This window comes from Vicia villosa, linkage group LG7 (genome assembly GCF_029867415.1).
Source record: "Vicia villosa cultivar HV-30 ecotype Madison, WI linkage group LG7, Vvil1.0, whole genome shotgun sequence".
In the NCBI taxonomy this organism is placed as follows: domain Eukaryota; kingdom Viridiplantae; phylum Streptophyta; class Magnoliopsida; order Fabales; family Fabaceae; genus Vicia; species Vicia villosa.
In genome coordinates, this window is record NC_081186.1 from 131,220,208 (window position 1) to 131,232,782 (window position 12,575).

General features: G+C 36.4%; 1 protein-coding gene across 1 annotated transcript; it reads left to right on the forward strand.

The window, feature by feature from the left end:
- Window positions 1-383: 383 nt before the first annotated feature.
- Window positions 384-2,120, forward strand: LOC131620203 (uncharacterized). Its single transcript, XM_058891208.1, has 2 exons — window positions 384-925; window positions 1,121-2,120. The coding sequence occupies exons 1-2, from the start codon at window positions 384-386 to the stop codon at window positions 2,118-2,120; spliced, it is 1,542 nt and encodes a 513-aa protein (XP_058747191.1).
- Window positions 2,121-12,575: the final 10,455 nt, after the last annotated feature.

Here is a 12,575-nt window from a genome sequence, read left to right on the forward strand (position 1 = left end):
ATATGGTGATAAAATCGCATTGTCAACTTGCTCATGTCGAACATCTTCGAAAAGCTTTTGTAAGAATGCGAAAATATGGATTAAAAATGAATCCATTAAAATGTGCTTTTTGTGTACAGGCAGGCGACTTCTTTGGCTTTGTAGTGCATAAAAAGGGTATTGAAGTAAATCAGACTAAAACTAAAGCCATTATGGATGTGAAGCTTCCGTCGACTAAGAAAGAGCTCTAGTCACTAATGGGGAAAATAAATTTCCTAAGGAGATTTATTTCAAATCTAAGTGGTAAAACAAAAGTTTTTTCACCACTCTTGAAGTTGAAGAATGCATATTTTCAATGGCTAGAAGAGCATCATGAGGCTTTCGAAAAAATCAAGGAGTACCTAATGAAACCCTCAATCTTGGCTCCTCCTGTTAGAAATAGGCCAATGAGGTTGTACATTTCAGCTTCGGAATCGACTATAGGTAGTATGTTAGTCCAAGAAAATGAAAATGGTGTCGAAAGACCTGTATATTATCTTAGTCGAATGCTTAATGGTCTAGAAACTAGGTATAGTGATATAGAAAAACTATGTCTATGCTTGTATTTATCTTGTATCAAATTAAAGCAATATATCAAGCCAGTTGATGTTTACGTGTCTTCTCATTTTGATATTACAAAACACATGCTTTCCAAACCAATCTTGCATAGTCGAATTGGTAAATGGGCTTTAGCATTGACTGAATATTCTTTGACTTATTTGCCTTTAAAAGCGATAAAAGGGCAAGTGGTGGCTGATTTCCTTGTCAACCATTCAACGGTCGAAATGGCTCAAAACTATGTGGATACAGTGCCATGGAAGTTATACTTCGACTGTTCCAGTCACAAGAACCGTTCTGGTATTGGACGAGTTATAATTTCTCCAGCTGGAATTCCAGCAGAGTTCAAGTACATGATTGAGGGAGTATGCCCAAACAATGAAGCTGAATACGAATATTTGATCACATGACTTGAACTTCTGCTAGAATTAGGGACAAAGAATGTCGAAATTTTGGGAAACTCAGAATTGGTGATCAAACAGGTGTTGAGAGAGTACAAGTGTGTTAAAGAGAATTTAATTATGTACTTTGTGATTACTATTAGATTGCTAAAGAGGTTCGAACAAGTGAATATTCGACACATACCACGAAAGGAGAATCAGGAAGCTAATGATTTGGCGCAAGAGGCCTCAGGGTACAAGGCTTTGAAGGATCAAAATGAAGAGGAGATTCAGGTAAGAGAGAAGGTACGTGCAACGTTGTTATCACCTTCAGACTTGTCGATCATAAAGTTGGGAGTTGTGGATAATGAAAACTTTGAAATCATGACTATTGATGATATGGGAGGGAATGATTGGCGAAAGCCAATAGTCGATTATCTACGTAATCCTACGGGGTTGACAGATCGCAAGATCAAATACAGGGCTCTTAGCTATGTCTTAATGGGAAATGAGTTGTTTAAAAAGACAATTGAAGGAGTTTTGCTTAAATGCCTGGGAGAGAATGAAGCATTCGTGTCTGTGTCGAATGTACATAGTGGGACATGTGATGCACATCAAGCTGGGCAGAAAATGAGATGGTTGTTAATGCGTTCAGGGGTTTATTGGCCTTCCATGTTGAAAGATTGCATTGAATTTTCCAGAGGTTGTCAGGAATGCCAATTGCATGGGGGCATACAGCATATGCCTGTAAGCGAGTTACATATGATTATAAAACCATGGCCATTCAGAAGATGGGCATTAGATGTGATTGGAGAAATAAGACCATCTTCATCAAAGAAGCAAAAGTATATTTTGGTCGGTATTGATTATTTCACAAAGTGGGTCGAAGCTGTAGCATTAACAAATGTGGACCAGGAGACTGTCATAGATTTCATTCAAAATCACATTATGTGCAGATTTGGAGTTCCAGAAACAATTACTACTGATCAGGGGACAATTTTCACTGGTCGAAAGGTGCAAGATTTCACAAAGGAAGTTAGAATTAAGTTATTGACGTCGACACCTTATTATGCGCAGGCAAATGCTCAAGTAGAGGCAGCCAACAAGGTGATAATAAGCCTCATAAAGAAACATGTAGGCAAGAAACCAAAAAAATTGGCATAAGACGTTAGATCAAGCTTTGTGGGCATGTCGAACGTCACCAAAAGAAGCAACTAAAACAAACCCATTTCGACTAACCTATGGCCATGATGCAGTACTGCCAATAGAAATTCAAGTTCATGCACTCAGAATTCAAAGGCAACATGAAATACCATCAGAAGATTATTGGAACATGATGGCAGATGAATTAGTAGACTTGGATGAAGAAATAACGGGGACCATGGATTCGCTGCAAAGGCAAAAGGAAAGAGTTGCTAGGGCCTACAACAAAAAGGTAAAAGATAAAATGTTTGTTGTCGACGACTTAGTCTGGAAAGTTATTTTGCCGACTGATAGGAATGATAGGGTTTTGGGAAAATGGTCCCCAAATTGGGAAGGACCTTTCAAGATAGTGCGTGTATTTTCTAATAACACCTATGAAGTCGAAGAGCTAGCACCAAATAGACGAATCTTGAACATAAATGGAAAATAGTTAAAGAAGTATAAACCTGTTCTTCAAGAAATTAAAATTTCGCCAGAATAAATGTCGAACATTTTAAGCTAGAGAAAACAAAATTTGTTTGAGACCAGCTAAGTTACGAAAAATTAATACAATCCACACACAATGCTAAAAAGAGATTATATTAAAAATGGTAAGAGAGCCATTATCCAAAATTACAATTACGAAAAATTATAAAATTGCAGAAATAGTTAAAAATGGCGGAGTTTGTTTTGGAAGGATTGCAAGTCACCTTTACAATGCAAAACCTTATACTCAAGTTCATCAGTTTAGGCCTTGAGTGTCTTAATCTCTTGCTCGACTGAGCTAATTCCTTCACCTACGGTCACGGCATCCTGAGAAGTTTTGTTGATCTTTTCTTGAGTGGGGTTAATGACTTGGTCAACCAACTTTTCTTCATCTTCAGCAATCGACTCCATCTCTTTATTCATGGCAGCAATCTGAATGCGTAGCTCATTAGCCGTTTGTTGTTTAAGGGCCAGTTGTGTTGTTGCTTCATCAATTTTAGCTTGCTCGCTGGTGATTTCTTTGTCGGCCGTTTTCACCAAGTCCCAACTCTCTTTCACGAAGGCCTCTTTAGCCTTGACTTGTTGCTCATTTTTTCTCAAGTCATCGACATTGTGAAGCATAGGAATAAGAACCTGCTCACACATAATCATCACAGTTTGAGCATGCTTGAATATGTTCAGTTTTTTAATCTGAGCAAGAGCATCCAGAAGTTCTGGACCAAGGAGGGGTCAGAATAAAGTTCGTGGTGCAGATCGAAATTCAAGGCATGAGTGCAAATCTTATCCGTGAGCTTCTTAATTTTGGTGGCTTCAGGCCCCGATTTATCATTATGGATCTGAGACTGGTCAAATCAGAAGAGGTTTCTTCACGTGCCTTCACTAAGTTGCGGAGTCTGGTCATAGCCTCAAGAACTGAGGGTTTTATGGCCAATTCTTTTGGAGAGGAAGATGAAGTAGTTGTTTGAAGCACAACTTGAGGTTAATGGGTTTTAGCAGGAGAAGCTTTTCCCGTTCCCACTAAGTCCTGCAAGTTCAAGGAATCTAAAAGACTAGAGTCAGAACTAGTCGAAATAGAATCCTGATGCTTGATAGGACTAGTGATGGAGGCAGAGTCATTTTCAGTAGTCTAGGAGGTCAATTCGATAAACTCATTAGCATGGCCGACAGGATTGGCGCGGTGGGAAGAAGTCCACTGTTGCAGGAGAATATTCAAGCACGTCTTCAGGCGCGTCCTTAGGCACATACTGAGGTTCCTGAGATTGGAGCTCAAGGGCATCAGCCTGTTAACAAGGAAAGGTATGTAAGAAAGATTCAGTGATTCTGAGAAATAAAAGTTGAAATATGCAGTTACCTGTGTCGACAAGGGAGGATTGGCGGCTGGATTTGCAGTACCAAAGGTAGCATCAGCAGGACCAGTCGACTTTGTAGGCTCGACAGATGGATCTGGAGAAAGATTGGCAGTGGCAGTATTAACCACTGTAGCTCCAACAGTATAGGAGAGATCAATAGTATTTTCGATCACTGTAGTATCAACATGCCCTGGTTGAGCTTCAACTTCTTTGGTTGGTCTGTTTTTATCTTGATCCACGGTTGCTTTGTTTTTATTTTTCTTCTTCACCTTACCACCTTTGGCGGGAGACTCCTTTTTCCTTTTGTGGCTCTTATGGTCTTTGGATTTGTCGGGTGGTGGTAAAGAAGGTTGGAGACAATGCAAGTTGTAAGTGGTTATTTTAGTCAAAAGAGTAGATAAGCCGACAAGAAATACCTCTAGTTCCTTGGCAAGAGAAGTTTTGGCCTTCTTGAAATTCTTGGAAGGTTTGGAAGAAGCGGGCAAGTCTGTCGAACTTGGCTGGATCTGTGTGTCGGTGACAGATTAATAGCCATAAGAATCAGCAATAAAATGAGAGTAATGTGTAAAAGGACATACCGAAAGGCCCTTTTTCTTCATAGTTGCTGATATGGTCTCATCATCAGAAGGGGATTTGTCAAGGATGACCTGCAAGATTGTAGATATTGGAGTAAAAAATATGATACTAATTAGAAAGAGAATTTAAACGGGAAAGGTCAAACCTGAGGTTGCTCTGTTGGAGTGACATTGGCATCCAGAGCAGCGTACTCAGGCTCTATAGGAACAGTTGTAAGAAAAACATGGAAACAATCAAGTAAGTAAACAAAGGTTACATAAGCAGAAGGCAGCTTTCCATAAAGATTTACCAATTGCATGGTAGAACACACTCTAACATATTGAGGAGCAATATGAAGAGGCCCTGAATAGTTGGGTAGATAATGCTTCATCGGCACCATTCTGTCGGCCTTTTTCTTGTAAGCATTTTGTATGTCTGAAAAAGGATAATACCACCAATCTGGGATTAGTGGGCCAAACGCATATTGGTGGCATGATGGTCAATGAAGTTGTCATATGTCGGCTTGCAAGATTCTCCGACATCAAACCTCAAGGGGATAGCTTCTACGTCTTTGTAGTTAAAGACGCGGCCAGTCGGTTTCAAACCCGTAATGACTGCTATATCCATAAAAGTTGGTGTAATCATTCCATATTTAGTGTGAAAAGTGTTGGTCGAGCCTTCCTAAAGTTTAATAGCAGCAAGCAACGTGCCACAAGATTGGGGTGGACCACAACGGGAGATTTGTAAGAGTGTGTAAATGCCTAACTATTTCCAAAGATCCAACTTGTATGGTTCCAGTCGGTCCATCCAAGCGCAGAACTTAAGGCAATTCCTAGGAGGAGCAGTTCTAAAGTTCCTATCTACGTAATTCAGGGAAAGAGGTTTCTGGATAGAAACTAAAGGTTCTGTAAGATAGCTAGTAGGGAAGAAGGCTCGTTTCTTGGCAACAATTTTTTGTTGACGATCCTCAAGAAGTGGACCTAGAAAAGCTGAGGGTTTGTCATCAAGAAAAAAGGGAATTAATACCTGATATTTCCAGATTTTAGTTTTTCTTCAACAAATGGAGGCTCAGGAACATATTCAGCGCCATCAACAAGTATAGGCTGTTTAAGTTCTGCAACAGAAAAGTTAGGTGTAGGAGTTGCCATTGTTAAGGAAATATGAAGACGAAGGTTTGAAGTTTTGAAGTTTTGAAGATGGTGAAATATTGTTGGGTTTTTGAAACAAGGAAAATGGAAGAAAATTTTTTAAGAGACGAAAGAGAGTTTATAAAGGGGAGGAAAACCCTAGGTACGAAAAAAAGAAGGAAAACGTTTGAGTGGGGTTAAAGTGCGTGTACCCACTCCCCTATGTCTATGGATGCGTGGAATGAAGTGGCAGTTGAGGGAGACGCCACGTAGCCCACTCAGAAGTAATAGCAATAATGATTTGATTGTTGCGCGTCTCGAGGAGAAGGTGGAGACGTTACCATGATAATGTGACGTCAGCAACAGGGAGTGAACAGTCACTTCACTAAGAGGAATTGGAAACGAATAAGTAAAGGACGGTGTCAACATTTCAGAGACGCCATTATCTCATTTAAAGTCGACATTCAAAAATGGCATCTCTGGGGGGAAATTTGTTAAGGGAAAAATCTAGTGAGGTATGTTGATAGTGCAATTAAAGGAAAAGGCTCATAAATCAAGGGTTTGGATCCCACAAATTGGGTCTGCAAGGGAGCTTAGAAGAGTGACAAAGAAATCATGGGATCAAGTTGTCAACAGGAGGGAGTCAGCATAACTTGGACAGGGCGTCAACTCCAGTTTTGTCGACCATGAAAAAGGTTGAGACTTAGAAGATTTTGTGATGGAGGTTGTGCTAAGGGTTAGCGTCGAAAGAAAGATTCAAGCGGGCTAATTTGAAATTCAAACTCCAGCAGTTAGCAAGGATTTGACTCTTAAAATAAGCGCCAAAGACATGGGGTAGTTGCGTAGGATCATGCAGCCAATTGTTTGGCTTACAAGCGGTTTCTGAGCAGTTATGTAACTTGTAGGCAGTTATTTTATTGTATTATAAATAGGAGATCCCACTAAGGGCTCCAGGTGTTCACTTGTACTAAAATAACTTGAAAAAACTTCATAGTCCCAGCGCGAGGAAATAAGAGTTTCAAGAGTGCTAATGTACGTGAATCACCATTTTTACTTCAATGTAATTTCCATATTTATCAGTCGTTCCTCTTGAACATTTTGTTTTATTTTCGTTCTTGTTTGAACTATCTTTTTACTTCATTATATATGCTGTCGACTGTGGTTCTGTTACAATGATGGAATTAACCATAGATGCATTCGTAGTGTATCTTTTCTGAATATTATAACGTTCTATCGATCACGAGTTACCTTTAGTTTATCTTTTTTGGAAAACTTGGCTTACTTAAACTCTTGGGAGGGAATAGTTTCTCTTGGAGTCAAGCTTTTGTCAAATTGAGCAAGCCACACCTTAGATGCATTAGCATGTGTCTTAGAATTAACTAGTCGATTCTGCAAGTAACCCTTTGTTTGAAGGCTTTGGGAGGACTAACGGTTGTTTACAATTTCCACAGTAAACAACACCATATATCACTTAAGTGAGTGGTACCTTACCACATTCCAAATTCACTTAAGTGCACCGTACCTTACCGTGTTTGTTATTTTCTTTGTCTCTCATCAACCTGTCCTTATGTGTGTGACCATGTAGGTTTTCGCGAGTTGGAAATTATATTAAATCACACATTTAACATAATAAACAGTGAGCGGTATCTAGCAACACATCACTGCTACCCAAGTTATGAAAATGTCATGTGATCTGACAAAACCATTTCTGTGATAAAGCTTGTGTGTACAATTACCCCTTTTCCCTTATGCCTATATTGCACAAAAGGCATAGACCGTGTCACCCTTGTCCAGTTCAATATTGCACCCTTAGACATTTATCCTATTATACAGGATGGGAAAATTCCTTATAGGTCACTCATGTCGCTCAACATGCTTTGTGAAGTACCCATCAACTATCTTTATGGTCATCCAGTTACGGATAATGTTTGATCAGCAATAAAGCACTTGACTTTACATCTAAGGTTCATAGTGGTTTCAGGTCGAAGGGTGGTATACACCACTTATCACCATGAGAATAAATTATGACACTTTGAATAACATTCTATGTAGTATTCTAATAACGGGCCAATCCAGTATAAATATTACTCCTAATATTTATACCTATGTCAAAACTTGATAACTCCTTATCCATGAGATGTGTTCATCAGTCTATCTTCATAATAGTCTTGATGCTTTAATGTTATCCAGCTTCACAATAAAGCTCGACTATGGATACTTTAAGAATATTGTCCTTATGTTTAATGAGATCTCAAGATTAAGTCTCACTTAACATTTCATTAAACAGACTAACTATTCTAGGGACTTTATTATTTTAAACAAACAAACATAATAAATAAATGTCTTTTATTATTAATAAATAATTCGATACAAGTACCAAAAGTATTGGCATACACGTTTTCCGCTATAGTTCCCTCAATGGAAGTAGGCATCTTTAGAGAAAAAGGACACTAAAAAATATATAGATTCGAATCTATACTCTCATTAGGCTCATGTATATTTTTACCTTGAAGAACCACTGACCACTTTTTTATAGAATGATCACCAATATAAAACACTTGTTTTGCTTGAGATGCCATAATAAAGGGCTCGTCCATATAAGATTCCTTTTAATGTCTGCCAAGGTAAAACAAAATTCATCCATTTGACACCATTGTTTATGTCAATCCATTTACATTTAAAAACATGGATTTTTAATTTAATGAAATCAATTTCCCAAATCTATTCAATGATTCCAAAATACGGTATGCATGCCATAACTGGATTTTTATGTTTTGAGCTAGAAAAGTGCATGGACTCAGCTACGACCATAACCCCACTATTTATTACAGTACTTTTATCATCCGGAGTCTTTGTATAAAATGAAAAATTATTGATATCATGACCTGACCAAGTTATGACATCAAAGTTAGGCTCCCTTGATAGCCATTTTTATGTAAAAGAAGCTGAATTTTCATTTAAAATGGTTTCATTAAACCATTTTTAAAAAGTCTGGTTATGCTCATTTTTCGTTCACTCTAGAATTTTTTCCCTTGACAATGACTTTATGAGTAGAAAGGTAATGCTTAACCTCATCAGTGTTATTCAATATATAAAATTGTGCTTGAAGTACTTCTCCATGCCCCATGCTCTTAAGTTGTAAACCTCGTGTACCCTTACTCACACATATTCCTTCATGACGCGACTTAGGAATTCCTATTGTTCCCGCTTCTGATATACAGTCATAACAAAACTCAATAGCTTCCTCTGTGATATATCTTTCAACAATAGATGTTTCAGGAAGGCGTAGTGTCTTCACATACCCTTTTAATATCTTCATATATCATTCAACTGGATACATCCACCTCAATTAAATAGGATCACACAACCTAATCTCCCTCACTAAATGAACAATTAAATGAACCATTATATCAAAAAAAGAAGGAGGAAAATAAATCTCTAGTTGGCACAAGATAATTGTAACCTCAGTTTCCAACTCATCTAATTTATTAGGATTAATGACTTTGCTGCAAATAGCATTGAAGAGTAAGGATAACCTAGTTAAGACATCTCTAACGTTTTTAGGCAATATTCCACAAATTGCCACTAGTAGTAATTGTTACATCAATATGTGACAATCATGAGACTTCAATCCAAATAATTTCAAATCTTTCATTGAGACAAGATTCTTGACATTTGAAGAGTAGCCTTGTGGAACTTTTATGCCCTGTAGACACTTAGAAAAGCTTGAGTATTCAAACCATCCTTAGTTTTACCCTTAATGTTGAGAAGCGTTCTTATTACACTATTACACACATTTTTTCAGCATGCATTACATAGATACAATTTCTAACATCTAAACTAGACCAATAATAAAGATTAAAGAACACAAACCTCTTCTTCCATATGTTTTTCTTAGTCATCTATTTTTGGTCCTTCCCAAATATAACACTGACATCTTTCAATTTGTCATAAACTTGTTATACAATTAAGGCTTTTAGAGCAATTTCATTTTCTGGGTGTCTATTAAATGCTTTTCTCAACCTACGATATGGGTGAAATAGTATGAGAAATTTCTAATGTCCAAGGTAAACTTTCTTCCTTCCATTTTTCAATCGTTGGTAGCAAGTGAATTCTTCACCTATGGGACATGCTTTATGCCCATTCACGATATAGCCGCACAAGTTCCCACATGCATGAAAATCATTGACGGTGCCAAAAAACATTGTGTGCAACTTGAAATAATTACGAGAATGGGCATCGAACACATCAACACCTTCCTCCCAAAGCACTTTCAATTCTTTAATCAATGTACTAAGATAAACCTCTATGTAATTTCCTAGTTGCTTTGGACCAGAAATCATCATGGATAACATAATGTATTTGCGCTTCTTGCAAATTGAAGGAGGTATATTGTAGATCATTGAGAGAACGGGCCATGAACTATGGTTACTACTTAAGTTCCCATATGGATTCATGCCATCTGTAGCAACTCAAAGCCTAATGTTTCTTGGCTCATTCCCAAATTCTGGATACAAAGCATCAATTTTCTTCCATTGTAAAGAATCTGTCGGATGACGAATGAACCGTCACATTTCCTCTTATCTACATCCCATCTAATATTCTTTGCATAAGTTATATTATTGAACAATCGTTTGAACCCTGGAACTATTGGAAGATACCATAACACCTTCGCAAGAGGATATTGTATGCTTTCATCGCAATTGAAATCATTGTCCTTCTATTTGAGGCATGATAGTCCACACCTGGGGCACCTCTTCAACTCTTCAAACTCATTTTGATACAATATACAATCATGAGGGTATATGTGTATTTTCTTATACTATATACACATCAAACACAATATCTTCTTTGCCTCTTAGTTAGGATTGGGTAATGTGTTACCTTTTTGGAGCATTTATTTCATCATCTCAAGCAATTAAGTGAAGCTTTTATTTGTCCACCCATTTCTCGCCTTTATGTTGAACAATCTCAGCACCTCAGACAACCGTGTGAAGTTAGTACACCCTGGATATAAAGTCTCTTCTCTATCTCTGCATAAATTGTCATACAAATATGCTCGCTGGAAAGACTCTGGGCCTATATCACAGATCATATCATCTAGCCGATTGTTCATATCTACATTGACTTCATTTGTATTCGATGCACTTGGCTTGTTTATCGACTCGCCATGCCATATCCATTTGGTATAATTTTGGTTAATCCAGTGATAAATAAGATGACTTTTTATCAACCCAAAATGTAACGAGGGAATATTTAAACATTTAACACAAGAACAATAAAACTTTCTATTATAATTAGTATGTTTTTCAAAAGCAAATTGTATAAACTCACTCACTCCTTTATTATACTCTTCACTCAAACATTTATAATTCATCTAACTACGATCCATAACTACTTCTGAAAAAATACATACACAAATAGTAAGTTATGGTGTTTACTTAGTCTAATGTAATTAAAGAAGAATTCATTGAAAAAATAGAAGGAGCAGCCAACACCAAGAAAAAACTAACAAAAAACCAACAAACCAAGGAATCACTAAAAACCAAGAGAGGGCCACAAGATCCTGTTACACATTCTCAAGATCAAAAAGAGACCGCCAAGGAACAACGCCACACCTCTCGAGCAAAACCAATATCACAAAAGAGGTTATATAACAAAACAATTTCCGGGATTCCATGTCCATTCATAAAAGAGACAAGTTATAATATCCTAAATTTATTCTTAAAACATAATCCAAAACTAAAAGCCCCACTTAGGAATTAAAACATAATCATGATTATGGACTCCATGGTTGTGGACGCTGTTATTAGAGGTGTACATGGGTCGTTTAGGTTGGGTTTGGCCAAACCCAATATCCAATTTATATAGGACAATCCAGTTTTAGTGAGGTAAAACAACCGACTGCTACATCAATGAGCCAATTTGGGCAAAACTATTAACTTTTGGGTTGGATTGTCTAAATAATTTTTTTTTTGTTTTATCAATATGAAATGTGTAAATGATGAGATATCTTGAATCTAAAGGAGCGTATAATGTGTAAACTATTCTTTAATTAAACTAAAGCATGCCAAGGGGCAGTACTCAAATTAGAAAATGCACAAATGTCCAGTATTGTGAAAGCTAAAGATTTCTTCAATTATTCATGTTATAGCATATTCAATAGCAAGTATGACTAGGAAAAAATCAATTAACTTGCATGATTATAGGTGCGGGAGGAGGTCGACATTTCATATCAAAACATTTAATAATAGGAAACTCGTGAATTAAAGAATACATGTGTTCTTTAATATAAGTATATGCCATATAAATCAAAAGTTTAATATGAAGAATATTTTTTTCAGGTAAAGAGGATTTTTTTTTTTTTAAATTAATAACTATAATATAAAATTAAATTTTAAAATCTATGCGAAAAAATTGAAAATTCATGAAAAAATTTTAGATTTTAAACAAAAACTGACATGTGATAGTAATCTTAGACAATGAGAATATAATTACTTGTATAATGTTGTATAATGTTAGAGAAGTGATTGATAGTAAGCTTACTGTGTGTGTGTGTATATATATGTATATATATATATATATATATATATATATATATATATATATATATATATATATATATATATATATATATATATATATATATATATATATATATATATATATATAGAGGAGGGATCAAATTACACCCGAAGAGTTACACCACGAGTTACACTCGTTCAAAAACTACATCTCGAATTAATATTTTTTTCAATTCAACCGTTAGATTGAAACATAATATCATATAGATCATACCTATAAAGTTTGAGCTTAATCTATAATGATTTACTATATCATCAAGATATCCAAAGATTAACGTTAAAATGAGCTTTCATATAACGTTAATTTTGATGTGATTCAACAACTTGTTATTTATT

Bases quoted from the DNA above. Each gene is read 5' to 3' on its own strand.
- LOC131620203 (XM_058891208.1), top strand. From the start codon at position 384: ATGAAACCCTCAATCTTGGCTCCTCCTGTTAGAAATAGGCCAATGAGG. The intron at 926-1,120 runs GTACATGATTGA...GATTACTATTAG, and splicing joins GGAATTCCAGCAGAGTTCAA to ATTGCTAAAGAGGTTCGAAC.